The sequence below is a fragment of the Triturus cristatus genome, chromosome 5_1 (assembly GCF_964204655.1).
Source record: "Triturus cristatus chromosome 5_1, aTriCri1.1, whole genome shotgun sequence".
In the NCBI taxonomy this organism is placed as follows: domain Eukaryota; kingdom Metazoa; phylum Chordata; class Amphibia; order Caudata; family Salamandridae; genus Triturus; species Triturus cristatus.
Window position 1 is genome coordinate 263,310,659 of NC_140587.1, and position 22,967 is coordinate 263,333,625.

The 22,967-nt window shown below is 45.2% G+C and overlaps 1 protein-coding gene across 3 annotated transcripts in view; it reads right to left on the reverse strand.

The window, feature by feature from the left end:
• EFR3A (EFR3 homolog A) overlaps positions 1–22,967 on the reverse strand; it is a 1,080,015-nt gene that overhangs the window by 115,248 nt on the left and 941,800 nt on the right. For all 3 annotated transcript variants that reach the window (XM_085604916.1, XM_085604915.1, XM_085604914.1), the window contains one exon: positions 2,164–2,252. In XM_085604916.1, coding sequence (XP_085461042.1) covers positions 2,164–2,252 — 89 coding nt within the window. The remainder of the gene's footprint in view (positions 1–2,163; positions 2,253–22,967) is intronic.

A 22,967-nucleotide genomic window follows, 5' to 3' on the forward strand; every position in this document is an offset into this window, starting at 1 on the left:
GATCAAGGATTAGCCAATTCCACATAGGTGCAGAGCGCACACACTGGGTGCTGGACAGTAGCATCCCAGTGTTCAGAGTCCATACATCAGCAACAAATCCAGCAAAAAAGTGGGGGGACCATGCAAAAAGGGCATTTCCATATAGGAAGTGATAAAGAGGTGACTAAGGGCTCAGTTACTAGCAAGATAATTGGGGTAGGAGGACACCTCCGGAGAGAAATCACAGTACAAAAGAGCTATTAGATCAAGTGACACAAAAGCCAGAAGTCAACCAAGAACTGCCAAATAAAAAATGGTCGCTGTGGCACCTAAACAATAGTTTATTCATATTCCTTTATAGAGATGGTGACAACTCCAACATAAAAATAAAAAACAGATATATCTCCTATGGTGAGATCCAAAGAAGGAAAGCATTTTACCAGTGACCAATGATAATGGATGGATACATTCAACACACGGTGCTGTTAATGCCATCTTTCAAAAACACCTCCAAAAACTGTATACTGTGACACAGGTCTTTGATCGGGAGCAAGCAAAACATATTTAAGAAAGGTCAGCTTCCTGAGACTGTCCCCTTAGGAAATGGAAATAGAACTCACCAAAGAAGAGCTGAGAGAGGCGGTTGAGGAAGTGCAAAATGCTAAAACTCCTGGACTGCTCCTGGTTTTTTAGACTGACTCCTAGGTAACATACGGGAAAATTGCTGGAATTCGGTGAATAGGCACACCGGGTGGGCTGTGTGCCTGATAACTGCAGAAGTTTTGTCTGTAGTGATACCTAAGGTGGACAGAGACTCTGAAAATGTGGGGTTCCTACCGTCCATTATTAAGATTAATACAGATGTCAAAGTGAAGTAGTAGCTCAAAGAATAATTAAATGAGCTCTCCACTGAAGCATGCATATCAGTCGAGCCTCATCCTGTGGAGAACGAAACATACTCTAGCTTGTGCACGTGATACACAACTTCTGGAGAGTATGGAATTTAGTCTGCAGATAATGCGATGTATCAAAATACTGTACAGATAATCTATGGCAGGAGTAAAGATGGGGGCTGTGATCTGAGAGTAGTGGAAACTGGATTGAGGCAGGGGTTCCTTCTGTCACCCCTCTTGTTTGCTTGTCTTATGGAAATGTTGGCCAGGGTGAGAAAACAGGAATGAGGGTAGGAGCAATCAGAGAGGGAGATACAACACACGTAGTGTTATTATACACAGATGACATGCTCGTCTATATGAGGAGCCTGAAAAGGTGGCCACACACATGCTTTACACTTTGGATGACTACAAAAGGTTATCTGGGCTGCGAGGTAAATGGACCAAACCATGACTATTTCCAATGAGAATCATGACCCGGCAGTCCGATGAAATGTCTCCTGACCTGGGATGATTAAGCAAACTAAATACCCGGGGTAGCCGCACAGTGAGGAATCTGCAGTTAAAAGTAGCCATCAGAAATTCAAGATCCATAAATTATTGACCAATATACACAGAAGCAAGTCAACTGTGTAACCATGTAAAACCTGACCGGGAGATGAGATTTTTCCTCAAAGGTTCTAGTGGTCACAAATGTTAAATTTTTAGAACCCAATTATCCTATTGGAAATCAATCTTGAGGTACAACTGCTTTCATTTTCAACAATCTGGAACTTGACATTCTCTTTATGAAAGTTTTAATACTAGAAAGAACACTTCTAGATTCTTCAGTAAATACTTATTAAATATACTACTTTCAAGGTCTAAAGCTCTTTCTCTATAAATGACCAACATTTAAACTACTTAATGACAGACATTAATTGTCAACATTCACAATTCCCAAATGTCAAATCCCTTTAAAAGTAACTGAAAAACATATTGAAGCCAACCCTGCTCCACTGTCGTGGGTTCATAATAAATATTCATTCAGACTTTTCTGTTTTAACGATTTATCAAAGATCGGGTGTTGGAGCACTGTACACAAACACTGGTAATTGTCCTACAAGTGATGCTTTTCCAATTTAACACTTCGCCGTTTTCTAAATTCATATTTCGATTGACCATAAACTTAGGGATTACGCTGTTAATGATAGAATTTAAGCAACTGCAAGGCAAAGTATGGTATGTCTTTATTTTTATGCTGCTTGATGCTCGACATACACCTGAAAAAAGGCATCTAATTAGAGTTTACCTTATCCTCTGTGTTGCTCCCGGTCAACATATCCACTTGAATAGATATTGTGTCGACGATGCTCTTCCTTCTTGAAAGTTTATCTTCATCTATTAAACAAATACCAAAATAACTAACAGTACTAAGGAGGATTTGACAGAATTGTATACATCTATTACAATGCAAGTACAAATTGAGCTAAAGCTCACAGAATCAAGCATGCTGTCCACAGTGCGTTGAAGAATCGCAAAAGTCTTGGCACCCTTTGTCAAGCAAGTCCTGCTTCACACAAGAGAAGTGGGCTTCTATTACACAGATAATGTCACCTCGAGTGAATACCACTTCTATGACCTGTAGATCACTGATGAATGTATCTCCAAATAATCCTTAACGCTACTCCTTTGCCTTGTTTGGAAAAAATATGCTTTATGCTGTATGTAAAACAACAGGCTATATCAGATTTTTGGGCAAAACACTTCCAGAAACAAGATCCTTTCTTTCTTAGCTGTACCACATACAATGCTACATAGTGCACATGTGGGGTTTCATACAGTACTAATGAAAAGAAAAGTCAATAATATCTCAGGCACTGGAGCATGAGCACGGGAATAGCAAAAAGCAATGGACACCGAACCACATCACCAAGAAACGGCAGTCCACTTCACCAGGTTTATGTTCTCTCTATAGACACCGATGGCCGGAGGGCAATTCTTACAGGTATTCGGCAGAACCCAATGAGCAGGATTGTGTCTCTTATCAATGCCCTATAGCAGAGTGCAAGAGGAAGATTTCCTGGCAGCCACCACAATATCCAAAATCTCAGAGTAGCGACCAAGGTGGGTAAAGGTCAGTTAATCAGGAGCCAGAGGCTTCAGGGCCGGTAGGAAGTAGAGTAGGGCTCTCCCTCCTTCCATAAACAAGAGCTCATCATGTATAGGAGCCAGAAGGAGCAGGGTGTTTTGGAAGCAGGCTTGAAGCTGCTACAATGAGGCCACGAGAATCACAGTGATCTTTTGAACTTTTCACAGAATAAAAGGGGTCACCAGAAAGGCATATACTAATGTCCCTGTAAAGATCAATACAAAGTCTACAACACAGGTCAATCGGAGAATCTGGTAGGCTACAATGGTGTCAGTGGCTGGGCAGCCCCAGGCCTTGTATGTGAAAACATTTTGGGCAATTTTTCACACATGATGCGAGTGAGGTTGCATGCTAAGACTGTCTGTTCAACTGTTGAACGAGGTTGATGTAGGCACCAGCAAGAACATGGCCTGGCCGATGGCCCACTCTCACAGTTCAATAGTCAGCTGGCACATTCTTGTCTATGTGAATCATGACCACTTTGGTTCGGAGGACTGAAAGGAAAAGAGTAAGGGTCAGAAAGACCGCTTTTAGCTCCAGCAAGCTGATATGAAGAGACATATAACCCTGACCTATCACACAGGGGCATAATGCAGAGGGAGTCGTCAAGTGAGTCTCAACTTTCCCCAACTCTTATTAGTCAGTAGAATATCTGAATTAGGTCGGCGGTAGATAGAAGAAATGAGTTACTTACCTGCAACTGTAGTTCTACAGTATTGGAAGCTTTCATAGATTCACATGCTTGAATCCTCCCCGTCGTCATGATGAGAGTCCCTGGTACCTTTAACATAGTAGTACCATGGTAGGTATAGACTAGAAAAAGGCCTAGGAGTCTTACTTTAGCAACCTATTATAGGCATTATTAAAAGAGACCAAAGTTTTGTCTTAACCAATCAGCATGGATCACCCTATAGAACATTCCTGAGAGAAGCCCAGTACCTTAAATTTTTGAGCACGAATGCTAATATAAGTATACTGAGATGGGAAAGGTAAGGATCCCCAGGGGAGGAGGTTGGGTTGCATGTGAATCTATTAAAGCTTCCAATACTGGAGAACTACAGTTAGAGGTAAGTAACTCATTTCTTACTCCAGTATTGGGACTTTCATATATTCAAATGCTTGAATCAGAATAGCTGGCAGTTTAGTAGCACATTTACATTAGCACAGAATTCTCAACACATATAACAGCAACTCATAAGCGATATAAATAAATCACAACACCAAGCAATCAATAATTATAAATCAATATTAATAATAAGAAAAGTAATAATATTTAGTCTATATATCCATCCGTGCATAAAATAGGAACCCATAGATAACTTTGTAAATGTGCATACAGTAATAATTGTAGGAGGGTAGACAGGGATAGCTCACCTTATTGAAAAAGATGACAGAGCACTGGTTGGCTAACCACCGTATCATTGAGAACTGCTGAATCCAAGCAGTAATGTCGAGTAAATAGGTGTCTGTTCTACCACGTTGCTGCATGGCAAATTTCAGGAAGCGACACTCCCGCAAATAAAGCTGTAGAAGTAGATATAGCTCTCGTGGAATGAGCTCAGACTCGTGAAGACAAGGGTCTGCCTGCCTTCTGACGGCAAAATTAGATGGCATTTGAAATCCATCTAGAAATACTCTGCTTGGAGAGCGGGAACCCTTTCCTTGGAGCGCTATAAGCGACAAAAAGGTGAGACATTTTTGCGTAAAGCTTGCGTGTTTTACAGATAACTATTAAGCCATTATCTGACATCCAGTGAGTGAAGAGCTTTTTCTGCTGCTGTCGAAGGATTTGGGAAGAAAGTTTTAAGTACCAACTGCTCATTAACATGAAAGTTGGAAGGGACTTTGAGTATGAATTTTGGATTTGTTCGGGGAAATACTCCATCAGTCCTGAACTGCAGAAATGAGTCCTGTATAACGAAAGCCTGAATTTCGCGGACTCTTCTAGCTGAAGTTAAAGCAAGGAGTAGAGCCAGTTTTCTTGACAGGAATTTGATATCACCTTTATGTATTGGTTCAAAGGGATATTTCATTAACTGTGAAAGAACAGTGTTCAACAGTCACGATGAAGGTGGAAGCTTTACCGGAGAAAAAGTACGGAACAATCCTTTGAGCAACTCTAATTATTCTAGAAGACAACAAAGGTGGAGAAGAGATCTTTTAAAACAGGAAAGAACTGCCAAATGAACTTTTATAGAATTATTCACTAGACCCGACTGCGCAACATGTAAGATATGGTAGAACGTCCCCCAGAGAGGAGGACAGCAGATGTATATCAGCTTGTTGACACCAGATACAAAAACCTTTTCCACTTGAGGCATTAAGTTTTGTTTGTACTGTCAGCTCGGGCCTTGGCTAGCATCTCTCTGCACTACCTTGGTATGTTCAAATGTCGAAACTCATGGAACTCAGAGCCAATCCAACAAGTGAAGGTGCCTGGGTCCGGGTGTAGAATTTGTCCTTGGTTCATTGTCAGAAGATTGGGCAGAATTGGAAGCCGGATGTGTCGATCCTGGGATAGGAGAAGTAATTCTGTGTACTAGTTTTGACGTGGCCAGCCTGGAGCAATGAGAATTAGTTTGCAGGGTTCTGCCTTCCTCTTCCTTTGGACTCTTGGGAGGAGAGGAATTGGTGCAAAAGCGTAGGCAAAGATACAAGACCATGCAATTGAAAAGACCCTCCCCCCCTTTACCCTGGTTGGGGATGCCAACTTGCATAAAACCGGTATTTGTGGTTCTGGAGAGTTGCGAATAGATCCAAGTACGGTCTGCAGCAGCAAAGGAAGATCTTGTCTAGGTTCTGCTGGTGCAGTTCCCACTCGAGGCATGATGTTGTCAGCCTGCTGAGTGTGTCCACCATAGTGTTTTGTTGTCCCGGAACATGCTCCACTCTGAGGCAGATTTGCTGGGATTCTGTGGGTTACACCATGGAGCATTTAGTGTCCAACCTGACTCCTAGAAAGACAATCATTTGCAATGGGTTTTGTTTGGATTTTTGAGGGTTGAGAGTAAGATCCAGTCGTCGTAAGAGAGCTGTGCAGGCATTTGTGGATGCTAGCGCTGCTGCCTTGGAAGGTGCATTGATCAGCCAGTAGTCCAAATATATAAAAACTTTACGCTGGTGTTGTCTGATAAACACTGCAACCGGTGGAAGGCACTTAGTAAAAATACGGGGTGCGGACTTGAGACCAAAAGGGAGCACCCTGAACTGGCAGTGGCACCCGGCAACTATAAACCTTAGATATTTCCTGTGCTTTGGGTGAATAGGAATGTGGAAAAAGACATATTTGAGGTCTAGGGTGCAAAGAAACCATCTGAAACGATTGTTTTTTCAAGTAGATGTTGAGATTTCTGAGGTCTAAAATTGTTCACCACTGCCTTAACTTCTTTCTGATCGGGAAGAAACGGGAGTAGAAACCTTTGCCCCTCTGGGAGACAAGGACCTTTTGATTGCTCCTTAGGGAAGCATGACTTTGACCTCTTGTTGCCTTGAGAAGCTTCAGGAGGGAGGGTTAGGGTGGGATTGTAGGTGGTGGGGTAGGAGTGTGTCAGAATTGTACCAGGCGTAGAACCCACTGGTCTGTGGTAATACTTCGCCATTGATGGAGGAAGTGGGAAATGTTCTCTCCAAGGTAGAGGGTAGGAGGAGAATGAGAAGGAGGTGGTACCAGAGCTTATAAAATATCATTGGTGGTGGTTGGTATCCTTGCCAGCACGTGGCGTTTATCCTCTGTTCGATCTGACATAAGATGATTGAGGCGGTTGTCTTTGCTGGAACTGTAATACTGCGTACTCAAAGAATAGGAATGGTAACAGTACTGTTGATACCCCTCTGTATAGGAAGGTTGTCCTCATCCTTGGGATTCGCGAAAAGGAGTTTTCCGGAATTGCAAAGTCCCCAAACACTTTGTAGCATTGGTGTCTGCCTTGATGGTTTTGAGGGTTTCCTCTACATGACTTCCAAAGAGGGCCGCTCGGTCATAAGGTAGGTCCAAGATCTTATTTACTTACGGATGGAATTAGGTGGCTTTGAGCCACCTTTATCGTCTGCGAAATGCTGCGCCTGCCAACTGTCAAACCTGTGATGGCAACATCCATGGCAGAATCTATAATCTCACTAGATGCTCTTTCTCCATCATGTAAGATCTTTTTAGCCTCCTCTTTAGAATCCTTAGGAAGCTGATTGATATAGGGAGTAATGCCCGACCACATCTGGCAGTCATACCACCCGAAGATAGCCAGAGAATTTGCCACTCTCACTTTTAGCGCTGACATGGCCAAAAAACGCTTGCAAATGGAAACATGGCGCCTGCCATATTTGTCCGGAGGAACAGAAAGAGGTGCCAAAGGATTTTTCGAGCGACGTTGGGCAGTTTACATGACACCAAGTGTGCCCTCTGAGAAACACTGGTGCATCATCTGTAGTTTTGTATTTTTTTCAAGGCGTGGAAGTACCCCCGATATAGAAGCTGGGGTTTTTATTATCTTAATGCCTTCTTCCGAGATGTAGTCTATTATGGACATGGCCCTGACAGATTTACAGAACGGTTCCTTAAAATCATATACAAAACAGTCAGACTGCTTAGAAGGCATTGGTAAAGTGAATCTCTTTGCTGCACTTTCCAACAGATTATGGAATCCTCCTATATCCTCTGAAGGAGAATCTACTGGAAGAGGTGTTGGTGATGCAGGAAGAGACGTCATATAATTGTCCCATTTTGTGACAGTGTCACAAAGCTCCCCTTTTTCCCTCTCTTTGTCTGAAGAGATGGGATCTTTGAGTGGAATTGACGGGGGAGTATTCAGGACTGAAAGTACCCTTGGAGTAGCTGTTTGCACTGGTGATCCCACTGGTGGAGATGGAAATTTGGCAGCAGGCACTGAAGGTGGGAAGCATCAGCAGTAATCCTCTAACATGAACTGGAGATATGAGAGTAAAGCTGATGGCATCGTTACCATCTCTTGTTGATATTGCTGATGGCACGGCTCAGGCTGAGCATAATAAGTCCGGCCATAGTATTCCTTCTAATCTTTGTCATCATCAGACAGACTATAGGCATCCCTAAAAAGACCTTCCTCTTCGGAATCTTCTGCTTCTAGGAGATGAGTGGGCAGAAGATTAGATTTTTCTGGGGCAAGTATGTTCTGGGGCAATCACAATGATTTGTATTGTTTGTCTTGTTTTTCTGCAGGTGCATCGGTTTTCGTTGTCGGAAAACAGCTCATCAACGATGGAGATTCGGCTATCGACAGTAATTTAGGCGGCGACTGGCTTCCGCCAATTGTTGTGTCGTCAATAGAAGTGGACTTGACGACAACTTCTTTACCTCTGGCGATACTGTCATCTTCTTCGACGACCGTGTCTTCGTCGACGACGGAGTCTTCGTAGACCATGGCTTCTCTGTCAGCAATGATGTGCTTGGCAAGTGTGGCTCCCCCGTCGATGGCAGCTTCATCACAAATGTTTCGTAGACAGACTTAGACGGGGATGAGTGCCTCAACGGCAAAGAGTCCACTGGCTCTGATCACGACGACAGTGGAATGGTCGATGAAATCAGGGTCTGACTCGACGTGGAAAAAGATGTCAGCGATAAAGAGAGAGCAGAAAAGGATGTAGTTGTAGTCCCAGAAGTGTGGCCTTTTGAGGTCGACAGTGCTGACAAACCTTTTATCGCTGGCAGAGAGCTCAACAACGATCTGTCTGAAGGTTTTTTTAATGTCATTTTGACCTCTGGAGGTGGTGTTGCAGGTACAGATACAGTCTTAGACGGCTGTTCTTTTTTAAAAGACTCTTTTTGAGCTCTGAAGAGGCGTCATGAGAGGACTTTTTTGCACATTTACTATGAAGCTCTTTTGTTGAGTGTGAGGGATCCCTCTTCCTTTTGAGGGAAAGTTTTGAAGAAGTAGACTGCTTACTTTGAGTTCGACACAGGAAATTCCCTGGTTTTCATTTTTTTGGAGCCAAATGAGAAGACACCCTTCACGGTCCCTGAGAGTCTTATTAGAAAAAGTGCGACATATTTTGGAGTCTGTCGCTTTGTTTAATGGGTACAAGCAGTAAAAGCTTATTGTGAGCGTCTTCTATATACAATCTCTTATTTATGCAAGTAGCAAACTCCCTAAAGAGAGCCTTTTTAGCCATGTCTGACATAGCTTAATCAAACTTGGTGGCAAATAAACCAATTTAAAGGCTGGAAATATATATCTGTCCAAACGTATATGAAATGAAATTAAATGAAAAGGAGACTTATAGAGCGCAAAACATTCACCCAAAAGGTATCAAGGCGCTATCTCAACACAAAACAGATATCATGAATATATAAATATATACTTTCTGTCACAAGTTTTAGATGTGAAAAGCTGAGCAGAGCTCAGAGGAAACTCCCTAGCACAACGTGCGGTAGAAAATCTGAGGTACTGGGATTCTCTCAGGAGTATTCTAGAGGGTGATTCAAGCTGATTAGTTAAGACACAACTTTGGTCTCTTTTTTAATGACTATGAAACGTTGCTAAACTACGAGGCCTAGGCCTTTTTCTAGTGTATACCTCTGGTAGTACTATGTTAAAGGTACCTGGGACTTCCATCATGACGGCGGGAAAGGATTCAAGCATGTGACTCTATGAAAGTTCCAATACTGGAGTAAGGGTAAACTCACTAAAGAATTGGAAGCATAGGCATGTCGCCACCAGCACTGGAATGAGTCATGACGGACAGTCCTGGAGCTGACCTGAATGCAATCTTAGGGGGATCTACAAGAAGCAACAGTGGAGCCTGAAAATATGAACTACAGCACTAAAGATTCTTGCAGTCCCAGAAATCGCTGGAGCAGCCCAGGTAAACTGCATCATTCTCAAAGAGCCAGTCCATTGTCTACTGGTTGAATTCAACAAATATCTTTATGGTCCATAGTGTCTTCAATAAGTTAGCAATTTTTGGGGAGTCAAAGAAAACTTTGGATAGTTAATTTTGAACCCAAGATAAAAACAGCATTTAAGTTAGGGCGAGAATGGACAGTGATAGTTCTCTTAACAAAACTGATGGGGTAAATAACCAGGTGCAGGTACCAATGGACTTAATGAAGCATCATTGCATTAGGCTGGCTTTGTATATGGTGCTCATTTATGTAAGTGTAGCACCCTGCAATAATCCAGACAACCCTTATCGTGATTTGAGTGGTTTTAGGCAACCTCAGAAAGCTATGGTAGCTGTGGAGAGCAGCCTTCAGGCTTAGTCCAGAAGGAGTGTAAACCAGCTTGTTTCACCAGATCTTATTCTTATTTGTACAGGTTAAGTGTAAAAGAACCTATAAAAATAGGTATTTACTTCAAAGCATGCACTAACACAAAGAAGGAATAAATGAAGACATTCTCACTCCCTGATGCTGATGGGTATAGTCTCCTGGGCATATGACGTTCAATACTCAAAATCGGTGGCGTTTTACCTAATCAGCAAAAAACATGCCCTGTCTGCACTCTCTCAAACTTCAATACATTTAAACAGTTAATTAAATTGAGTCCAATTTTCATTTATTTATTCATTCTTTTTGAGTCTTGTCGTTTATTCAATGATAGTAATGTTAAAATGACAATTCAGCTTTACATTATTGACTTTAGGATCTTCTTCAGTCAACGCGCCCTATGCATTTCGGGCTCAGCCTTTCATCAGGGGCTTTTCCCCAAGGATTTAATGACGTACATTAATCTTAGGAGCTGAATACTACCTTGAAACATAAAGCATAATATATCTTGCAGGTGAGACCATATACTTACCGGTATATTAAATGAAAGAAGACATGCTTGAAAGAATGCCACGTGAGTGGTGTCCAGATAAATAAGATGCGCAGAGGGTGCCCTGTTTCTATTCTTCTCGATATAAGTGGCAGATACACATACGAAAAATAAATAAATTGTGCTTGGTGAGTTTTAAACCTCTTCTCAAAATGAGTCGCAAGTGCACGGAGGAAATGAAAGTACAACTAGTGTTATGTGAGTTATGTAGAAAAGTATGGGATGGAAATCAAGTTGTGATCTAACTATAGTAATAACAGCGTATTCGCTAAAACATCACGTCGACATGACAACGAGAAGTTGTCTGTTCAAAAATAACTGCTTGTCATCAAACTGTCACGTGTGTTGTATTACTCACAAAGCAGGATTCTTTCACCGCTCTGTTTGTAATTCTCAGGAAGTTTTTCTTTACCTTTTGTTCCAACCTTTTTCCACTTTCAACACTGATGTACACATGTATGTAGGTCACTTTAGGAAGAGGTTGGGATGATTCAGGGCTCCGTCCCAGGGGAGGGGCTGGACAGTGGGGAGGATACATGTCCTTTATGCAGTTTTGCGCCAGAGCGGGAGCCAACGGCTCACCGATCTGGTTTGAACTGGAGTATGCAAGGAGGGCACCAAATGTGCCCTTCAAGCAGTCTCAGTGGCGCTGGCAAGCGCCCCCACCCTACCCCAATACACTAAACCCTGTCTGGGAGGTGGTTGCACCTCCCTGTGAAGAATATCTATTGTTTTGCCTTCCCCTGCTCGAGCTTTGCTCAGCAGCAGGAGGGCAGAAACAAGTCTCTGGTAAGCAGCAGCCCCAGCTTGTTGTCCAGTTTAGAAAGACTGGTACCCGGGGCACTGAGGGCCTCCCAGAGGATCTTTACAGTGCATGGAATCATACCTTCCACACGGTTTACGGTATGGGGGTGCGATTCTAACGAACAAGTTACTTACCTTCGGTAACACATTATCTGGCAGAGACGATCTAGCTGCAGATTCCTTACCTTTGGATTTCCCAGGCGTCAGGCTGGATCCAGAAACTTTTGATGAACAAAACCCCTTGCGCGCTACGTCGGGTGGCCCCATTCGGCTCTGAGTGACGTCATCTACATTGTCAGCGTCTGTTATGCACCACCCAGGCGTGCAGACATCAGTACTTTTCATTTTTTCCACGCCAGAAGCACAGAGCCACGAAGTAACTGATATAGTTGTGTGCAAAGCTAGGGCCCTGAAAGGGAAAAACAACCCTAGTTCTACAATATATATGCAAAACGGGGAGGCATAGGTGGGGCTGTAAGGAATCTGCAGCTAGAGTCTCTACCAGATAATGCGATACCGAAGGTAAGTAACTTGTTCATCTGATAGAGACTTCTAGCTGCAGATTCCTTACCTTTGAATCAGATACCAGAGCCATACCATCCCAGCAGTGGGTTGCAGACTCGTATCCTAAACTAAGAAGTCTTGCGGCACTGAACGGGCAAAATGTCCGTCCCTGTGCACCTGACCATCAAGGCAGTGAAGTTTTGCGAACATGTGCAAAGAAGTCCACGTCACTGCCTGACAGATGTCTTGGACTGGGACACCCAGAGCCAAGGCCATAGTCGTAGCCTTTCCCCTGGTGGAATGGTCTCTTAAACCCCCAGGGGGCTGCTTCTTCGCCAAGGCATAACAGATCTTGATGCAAAACAACCAACCAAGAGATAGTCCTTTTCTGCACTGCCCTTCCTTCTTCGCTCCTACGTACCCCAAAAAGAGTTGGTCATCCACCTGGAACTCTTTTATGCGGTCAAAGTATAACAGCAATGCTCTTTTTGGGTCCAGCCGGTGGACATGCTCCTCTTCCTTAGAGGGATGCGGGGGAGCAAAGAAGGTGAGTAAAGTGATAGACTGACCCAGATGGAATGAGGTCACAACCTTTGGCAAAAAGGATGCCCTGGTGCGAAGCAATATCTTGTCCAGAAAGGACGTAAGATAAGGAGGCAAGCAAGATAAAGCCTGTAACTCACTCACCCTCGGGGCAGATGTAATCGCCACTAAGAAGGCTGTTTTGATGGTCAACAGCTAGAGGGGGACAATTGTACAAAAGCTCAAAGGGAGCACACATCAGATAGGTAAGGAACAAATTAAGGTCCCACTGCGGCATTACAAAGGGCGTGGGTGGAAATAAATGAGCGAGCCCTTTTAGAAATCTATTTACAATAGAAGACTTGAAGAGAGAGGGCTTGCCTGACAGCCCCAAAAAAGCAGACAGAGCAGAAAGGTAACCCTTGCGAGTTACCAAGGCAGAGCCCTGCTGTGCAAGGGTTATAATGAATAATAGTACAGTAGAAAGAGAAGAAGAAAGACGGTCAATAGACCTTTCTGTCCAGTATAATACACATTTCTGCCAATGGCAGGCATATGCCGTCTTAGTGGAGGGCCGCCTGGCCGCCAGAATAACGTTACAGACTTTGGGAGGAAGGTCAAACGCTATCAATTGTCACCACTCAATCTCCACTCATGGAGGCGCAGAGTTGACAGGTTCGGGTGAAGAACCCTCACCTGCTGCTGTGACAGAAGATCCTCCCGGAGGGGCAGCCTGATCGGAGGATCTATACTCATTATCAGAAGCTCTGGATACCAGACTCTCCTTGCCCAGACCGGAGCCACAAGAATGACTGGGGCCCAGTCGCTGCTGATCTTCTTCAGAAGCCTAGGCAGGAGTGGTATGGGTGGAAAGGCATACAACAGGCCTGAGCTTCATCGCGACGAAAAACGTCACCGAGCGACAGCCGGCCTTAGAAACTCCAACGTGCAGCATTGCTGACACTGCGCGTTCTCTTTGGAGGAGAACAAATCTAACCAAGGTTCTCCACACTGTTGAAAGAGACCTTGCGCCACCTATGACTGGAGATGCCACCAGAGATACGTTAGGCATCAACGGCTGACTTTTTCCACCCTGGCGTTCAGAGAACCTGCCAGGTGTTGAACCAGCAGGGTTATGCCTTGCTGTTCCAGCCATGTCCTGAGACGAAGAGCCTTTCGACAAAGTGTCCACAACCCCACCCTGCCCTGTTTGTTGCAGTACCACATGGCGGTGCTGTTGTCTGTGAACACCTGCACTAACTTTCCCATGACAGAAGGAAGAAATGTTTTTAATTCCAACCGAATTCCTCGGAGCTCCAACAAATTTATGTTGTCATGACTGCGAGATGTGGTTGGGAAGGGAGCGAGGTCTGCTGTTGATCCAATCGCAGTTCATTAACCACCACTGCAGATCTTTCGCAATTCCTTCTGAGATCTGAACCACGTTGGTGAGATTTCCCTGATCCTGTGCCCATTGGAACTTCAAATCCCACTGCAGAGCCTGCATATGCCACCTGGTGTGTCTTACAAACAGGATGCAGGAGGCCATGAGGAACAACAGCTTAAGAGTCAGTATCACCGAAATACAGGATAGAGGGTGAAATATCGGAATCATAGCCTGAATACCTGGACTTGCTGCTCGGGAGGATAAGCCTGCACTGTGTCCAGAACAGGTCCGATGAAAGGGAGCGTCTGAGAAGGGGTTAGGTGTTACTTTGGCATGTTTATAAAGAACCCCAGCAAATGCAGAATGTTCACCGTAGATAACAGTCTGGGGCGAGGACGTCTTCAACAGACAGTCGTCGAGGTGGAGGAAGACTGACACCCCTAACCTGCACAGATAAGCTGCGACCACCGCAATCATCTTGGTGAACATCGAGGGGCGCTGGTTAGGCCTAAGGGGAGAACGTTAAACTGAAAGTGCTTGTGGCCTACCTTGAGCCGCATGTAACACCAGTGGCCCGGCAGGATGGGAATGTGAAAATATGCGTCGTGAAGGTCCAACGCTACCATTCAGTCTTCCTGGTCTAGGGCAGACAAGACCTGAGCGAGAGTGAGCATTTTGAAGTCCTCTTTTTTGAGGAAGAGATTGATGGGCAGTAGCCCTTTGTTCTTCTTCGGGATAAGAAAGTAGCGGGAATAACAGCCTCTGCCTACTTCTGAAACTGGGACCCATTCTTTAGCTCCCTTGGCCAAGAGAGCTGTAGCTTCCTCTTGGAGCAACTTTAAATGAACCTCCGTCAGCCGTTCCTGACTTGGCAGAATAGGAAGAGGAAAATAAAAAAAAGTTAGGAGAATAGCCCTCCTGGACGATCTGTAAGACCCACTTGTCCGATGTTATGGATCTCCAGCAGGGGAGATGATGACGATTTCTCCCACCAACTGGAGTAGTGTGGACCTGCAGAATTAGCCTAGGATTGCTTGGAGGCTGCGGCTGCTGAGGGCAGTGTGGTTGACGACTTCTGGCCTCGATTCCGAGATCGGAATGCACCGCGTCCACGTCTTCGCTCAACTTGGGCAGTCTGTGCGTGATGGTGGCGAAAGCAAGACTGGCCACAGGGGGTGGAGGAGAGGTCCAAGGACCTTGACGTAGCTCGAGAGTTCTTGAACCTGGCAAGGGCCAAGTCTGCCTTTTTCCCAAAAAGGCAAGTTCCATCAAAGGGCATGTCCATCAAATTGGCTTGGACATCGCCCGAGAAGCTCGTTGTTCGAAGCCAGGCGTGGCGCCTCAAGGTCGTTGAAATGAATCTGCCCAGTGAATCGGATGTATCAAGGCCACAACGTATGGTAAATTTTGCTGCAACTCTCCCATCCTTGACAGCTTGAGAGAGCACAGCCTATGCCTCCTCTGGGACTTGTGGCAGCACTTGCGCAATCATCTCCCAAAGGGAAAGGGAGAAATGGCCCAATAAGCATGCAGTATTGACCGACCATAATACCAGGCTGGAGGAAGAAAATTTATTCACGAGTGAATCCAGCCTCTTGGATTCCCTATCCAGAGAGGCGAATGGGAATGTGCCTTGGGACATACAGGGCTGCACCACCAAACTCTCTGGGGTGGGATGTTGGCTGATGAACTTTGGGACGCCCGGAGCTGGGCGATGGAGGCGTACAATCGTCCTATTCGCAGGAGTCTCTGTGCTAGGTTTGGACCATGTTCCTAGAAGGACGTCTGTAAGTGCCTCATTAAAGGGCAATAGCGGTTCGGAAGTGGAACCCCCAGGTTGAAGCACCTCTGTCAGGAGAATAGTCCTGACCTGCACAGAGGACAGCTGCAGTCCAAGGACCTCAAATGCCCTCTTAACCACCATGCAAAAGAAACAATTGATGGACGGAATGCTGGACAATGAGAACATTCACCCCCAGTCACAAGGATCTGGGTTAAATCCATCATTCCTTTTCTCACCACACCTCCCCAGTTAGACCCAGCCATATGCAAATTAGTCTTGACCCTGTTCCTTGTGGGAACAGTCCAGCCCGAACTGCCAAGCCAGGTCCTCCCTGGACCGGAAACAAGCATCCTGGGACTGGTTTCAGGGCATCATCCTTCATCAGCCAGGCTAGCTTGAATCCAGTGGTGTAGTGAGCATGGGACCCACGTCTGGTCATATCCTTCCCACTTAGGCTGACATATGCTAAAGAAACAATTGATGGACGGAATGTTGGACAATGCAAACATTCACCCCAGTCACAAAAATCTGGGTTAAATTCATCATTCTTTTGCTCACCACACCACCCCAGTTGTGACCCAGCCATATGCAAATGAGTCCACCATGGCATAGCCACTGTTGGCAGATAGAGCATGCCAGTATCTGTTGAAGTATCCAGTCCACTGGCCTCCCAAAGTTCCTCATACCAGTCCAAATTCTCCACAGAGACTTCCTGGGTTTCAAGAGGGTCCCCAGATCCCTCCCAATCCTCTCCTGACCCTATCACATCCTCAAAGTGCTCAGGCGACAACATATAACCTCTGGCTTCTGTCAACGTCAGAATCGGAGTCGATCGACGTTGTTCCTCCTCCGCGTTGTCAGGGATGAGGATGGAGCTTTCACCACCTACAGGCATCAGTGATGTCATAGGCACCGACTTCCGATCCGGGGAAGGTCGCGATGGCACAACCGGCGTCGAACTGGATCCGGAACGGATCCCTAAAGCCCCACCGGCACCGTGGGCAGAGCTGCCGGTGTTGAACCTAAAGGGGCCCCTCTTGACCCCATGGTACCTGAAGGCTCACCAGCAATGTCGTTCCGCTCAAATACGCAGTGCATGGCCTCATAAAACTCTTTAATTTGAGCGGGGCCTCGTTAAACTCTTTAATTTGAGCGGGAGTCGCTCCAGTTTCCGGAAATGGGGGGAGACGTGAAGTGAGCCTAGTGTGTCGGTGCTGCTTACCTCTCTCAACGACGGATGCTAGTTGAGGTGGAGATGAAATCCGTTTAGACTTCTTCTTATGTCTCTTTTCCAAGTGTCCCAAGGACCTCGAATGGGAGGAAGAGGATTTAGGGCTCCTGGAGCGGTCCCGAAACCACCTCTTCTTCGATCGGAACCGTGATCTCCTCGGAGTCTCGCTGGATGGTGTCGACTGCTGGGCTGCGAGCAACTTCACCGCCCGTCCCTCAAGGTCTTTGGAGCCATAGCCAGACAGTATGACATACGCGATGGAGATCAGTAACAAACATCATGCGGGAACAAGTCCCGCATGACTTGAAACCTGTCGTCCTTGAAGACATCCCTCGCACACAAAGTGGGAAAAAATCTAAACTTTTGACAAAAGTCGAGAAAAAGTCTGCCAAAGAGGGGAAGAGGGGGTAATTCTTCCCGGATCGGTGCTTGACTGCCACAAAAAGAAAATAACTGACATCCGCACGCCTGGGTGGTACCTTTATAGGCACTGCACCATCATAACCGACGCCGTCACGTGGAGTTGAATGGAGCCACCACGCAAGGGGTATAGCTCAGCAAAAGTTTCCGGATCCAGCCTGACACCTGGGAAATTCAAAGGTAAGGAATCTGCAGCTAGAAGTCTCTATCAGATATGTTTTATATCAAACATGACAGGGTTCGCTACAGCCAGTTTAGAGATGGTCATCTTGTAATGACGAATTGCCACTCTATATGTCGTAATGGCTGATGTACTTACAACCCAGGAGAATGGACTCCAAAGGTTCTAGGTGTGCCCTGCTCATGCAGGGGCAGCCTCACACTTAGAACCGAATACCCTGCCTTCAGGACTGAAATGCTTGCCTTAGGGGTGACTTATAGTTTTAAATTGCAGTGACCTCAGATATAAGAAAACTTATAGTCATGCACTTCATGCTTGCGCTTGTTGAGCAGATGCTGTACAGGTCTGCACACTCAAGAGTTCAGCTGTGCTCTGGAGGTTCTGAGGACATACAGCCAGCAATTGTCTTAGGCCTCACCAGTGAGTGGGTGCATTAATCGATGTATGGGTGAGGTAGTAGGAATGTGAGTGGCTGTCTGAGTGGATGTGTGAGTGGCTGTATGAATGAGTGATTGGTTGTATGAGTACTGGTATGGGTCTGTAAATGGGTATGTGAGGTGTTGTGTGGCAGTGTGAGTGGGTGTATGAGAGGTTTTATGGGGGCGTGAGTGGGTGTCTGAGTGGTTTTATGGATGATGTCATCAGTAATGTAATTTGAGATCTCATCAAGTGTGTGATTGTTTACCACAAAAGAGCTGCTTCTAGTGGTAAACATTTAATATTGGAGGCTGCTAGCTCCTAGAACCCCATGCCTCTTGTTCCCTTCTCCACACACACAGTGGAGTTCTTTTGTGATTAAAAAAAAAAAAAGGTCAAATGTGATTGGCATTATGCTGGAGATGGGTTGTGTAAGCGTGGGTGTGGTGCTTTGGGGACCTTTATGCATATTTTGTGGGAGTGCCCGGAGGTAGAGGGGTTCTGGCGTGGTGTACATGAGGTGCTGCGACTGGTTACGCATGTGGCGCTGTTGCCTGAAGCGAGGAGATGCCTGTTGAATGTGTGGGAACCGACTGATTACTCGACGCCGCAGACGTGGTGGGTGACTCTGGGATATATGATAGCCAAGCGTGATATTGCTCAACTGTGGGGATCCCAGAGGCCCCCGACGGTCTCGGCCTGGAAAGAACACATGGACTGGTGCATGTTTCGAGAAAAGGTGGTGTATGTGGCGAGGGGTAAGCCTGGGACATGGGTGAAAGTATGGGGCCCCTGGAACGCCTACCGAGGGGGTATCTGCGCACCACCGCTGCTGCCTGATGCCTCGCCAGCCCCATCCCCTTAGCCGACTCATTCCCCCGCCGCCGGGCATTGGGTTCCCCCAGTCCTCGCTTTGTTCTCTTCCCCCTCTTCACACTTCTGTGTATAGTTGGGATCCCCCCTCTAGGGGAGCACGTGCTGCTATTTTTGATTGTGGGTTGCCTTGTGGGTGTGGTTTTAATTTTTTGTTGTTCTTGATTTAAAATGAAACCGCATAATGGGGCCTGGATGATGTGGCTTTTGACATTGTTACCTACTGAGAAATGCTCCTCCGTAATACCACGTGTTCCATAAATGTATGTCGTATGTTCCTACCATTGCTAGCGGCCGGCCGGAAGGTTGTGGGCCCATACTTGTATACTTTTAAGACCTGTAATAAACGGTTTCAAAAAAAAAAAATGTGATTGGCATTGCGGTGGCGTAAGTTATAGTTACCTCAGGTGACTTATAACTGATAAATTTCTATGGTTTTGAACAAGTGAAATCTGAGCCCAACTATAACATCCATGTGACCTTTATTATTTTCGGTGGATTTGTAAGGTTTTTTAGATTCTATTTTATAACTATAACATCCCTGTAACCTTTGGTTGTTTAAGTACATTTCTAAGGTTTTTTTAAATTTTAGTTCCGAATTGTAACCTGTAACCTTTTAGTGAGTGAGTGTGCGACTGAGGGCATGAGTGTCTCAGTGGGTGTGTGTGTGTGTCTTAATGTGTGTGAGTGGGTGCGCGAGCGTCTTGAGTGGGCCAGGGAGTGGCTGCATAAGTCTCTCAGTGGGTGCATGAGTGTCTAAGTGGGTCTGTGAGTGGGCGCGTGAGTGTCTGAATGGGTTTGTGAGTGCCACCATGTGTCTGTGAGTGAGTGAATTCCCTCAGTATTGGTGTCTTCATGCAGGTGTCATACCCGAGACACAGCATCTCTATGTACACAATGTGTGAGTGCGGGAGCAGGACATGAAGTGCATTGGCAGAGGTGTGTGTAGGGAACTGTGCTGAAATAAAATGAGTTTTTGTAGGGCAAGGTGAGGTGCTTTTGGAGAGCAGGTTGCGGGTCTAGAACTGTATTAGATGGCAGTACTCCTTAAGGGATGAGGTATGTTGGCAGAGAAGTGTTCTGAAATTGATACTGTCATAGTAGGAGTGCACATTTTGCGGTCTAGTAACAGAGAGCTATTCACAGTTTTTAATGCCCATGGAACAGTTTTGTGTTGCAAATCCTGACTGTGACGGATTGCACATTTTCATACCCGTAAGGTTCAATAGTTGGCCATTTCTTTGTGGAATGATGTTTCTTACAGATGATGTACTTTCAACTGGTCATAAAATGACAACTCACACAACCCTCCAGCCTATAGTCAATCCACCCAATGCTTGGTTCTACCTGATATTGTTTAACTTGATTTTTCTATTTGAATTTGCTATTCTTACCATGATAATACTGGAATATTTAATGTATGGCATTTCAGTAAATTTAAGTGATACCTTTCCTATCTTTGCACTGCTAACATTAAAAAAAACCTGTGGGAGGAGGTGCCAAAGAACATTGTCGCATTGGGCGACAAAAAAGCTACAGCTGGTCCTGGCATCCTGCCTCAGATTTCCTTCTCAGAGCACGAGATGGGCAAATTCCAGCAATTGTAAAACTCATCGGCTGTAACTGGCTTGTATTTAAAGATATAACATTTCACTTGCTGCTGGGATGGGCCAGTCTCAAGCTCTGTGATGGAAAGCTAAGGTAGTGTGCAATAAATAGTGCCTTATCATATGTTATGCTTGTTCATATTGTGCCATTTTAATCGAGATGAACTATAAAACTATATAGGCATACAGCTTTCCATTACTGACTATACATAGCAATTATAATGGCAATGACTCACAGTACAAGCGCTGGAGGGTATATAGACAATGTGTATTGTTCCAGTAAAAAGCATGTACAATGTTGAAATGAAGGAAAATAGAGTGATCAAGGCATTTTTATATTGGAGTCTCATTAGGTAGATGCTTCGTGCAATTCCAGACAAGAGTTAATGCCTCACCACTTTCACATTTCACCAGCCGTCACTGCATCTGCTACTAAAATGCATTAATTTAACCATGACATATAATGCTCTAAGAAGCATCAAGCTGACTCTTGGTTAGTAAAATTCTTGCCCTGCTATTTGCAGCTCTTTAGCAGGCTTAAAACATGTTATCAGAGCATGTATACACTACAGTAAAAGCCAGGGGCATTACACAGCAACAAGGCTCCAGTTTGGAAATGGTGGGTGCTCAGCAATCCCAGCAATGAGGAATATTCATTTGTGTGGTGTTTGAAAGTGCATAATTCATTAGGGTGGATGGTAGCCCGCTACAGGTAATAATGTCACTATTCTTGTTAGGTCCAGTAAAGATTTCAGTAATTTAAACCCAAGCTCAACCCCTAGTAGCTATGGCACAGAGAAGACAGGCTTAGCTTTAAAAAAATGCATAGCATTCAGAAGTACCCAAGTTAAAAAGTCAAAAACACAACATAATAAAAATCTCAATCGAATTTATAAAAAATAGAGCATTTTACTGAACAAAATGACATCAAAGCAACAGAAATTCAATAACGGGAACCGGAGCTATGAATTCCTAAAACTTTCAATAAAAATAGGGCCAAAAAGTGGTATGCACCAATCACAGTCATATGATTGCCCTTGACTGGTACCTATGCGCAAGCTAAGGTTGAGTGTGATGGAACGTGGGTCAGATACAGAGATCAGGTTTGCCCAATCAAAGGTTTTACCTTCTGACTTAGCCTCTGAAATGTCAGTCAAAAACCCTCAGTGGGGCAAGACAGAAGGCTGGGTTCTATAAGGTTGGATAGCCATGGGATGAAGTCCAGGTAAAGCTGTTGACAATTTGGTGGAAAACTCTGTGTGTAAGAAATTCAAAATTTGCACGCAAGGAAAATCCCTTGCCGCTGGATAGGGTTGATGCCTCCGCCCAGTGAAAATGTCTGCCTTTAGATTTCAAGCAATTTTTTTGGGAGCTCAGATTGCTCCAGCAGAGCAAAGCTTAAAGCTGATGCCAAACAGGGCTTCACAAGGCCGAATACTTTTTCTGTGACGTCCTGCTGAAATGGATTTGCTACTGCAGAAAAGCTCAGAGCAAGAGCAACCTGAATCTTTGGCCCAGCGGCAACGCACTTTCGTCGGGTTGATGCAAAAAGTCTTAAAACAGTATTTAAGTGCAAGGTTTAAAGGTTAGGCAGGAGTAGACCGACACCAGCCAAGACTTCCACAGCCCCAGGAACAGCACATGTGGGTCAGGACTTACTTCACATAAGCTTCCAGCAGGGCCGAGTGCTGGTGCAATTGGGCCATTTCAGGAAAGTGGGCTTCTTGGGGCTTTAGCGTCCCTGTAGCTTAACAGGTCAGCCAACGAACCTTGTAGTTCACTTATTTTTCCTGGGTACAAGTGGGATCAGGTCGAGCCTCTCAGGGTTGTCACCACAAGTCTCAACAGCAGGTTCAGTCCTTCTTCTGTTTTACACATGTCCAGCAGTGCATTGAAGAGACTGTCCTGGGGAGCCACATTTATGCCTTGCATTAGATTGTGGGTGACTCCTGGCCCGTCCATGACAATAGAGATAGGTTTCCAAGGGGGAACCTCAACCTCTTTTGCAGCAGTTCCTGTGTAACCTCCTACTAACAGTGCAGAGCTCCTGTTCCCATCCTAGATGTGTGGCCAGAAAAAGGAGCACATCCCCCCCTGTGGTCAGTCAAAACTGGTTCTGAGGACTGCTTCTCTCTCACTGGAATTGGGGTCTGGCTGGCTAGAAGGACAAAAGAGAGGGCAGGCCCAGGAGCTAGCTACATCTGCTTGTGACAGGGCAGGCCCATTTGAAGATAATTAAGTTTCTGGGCACTGCCCAGATGGTTATCCTTTCAATCAATTAGGTGCCTTGTAGAGCAATACTACTCACCCATAAAAGTCTCAAGGCGCTGGGGAGCGGACCTGCTGGTTCCTCGAAGGTGCTTAGGTTCAGTGCTTTGAGCAGAACAAAACACCTAACAAAGCACAAGCCCTTGGTCTCAGCTCTGGGAGACTATTTACAACTAATCA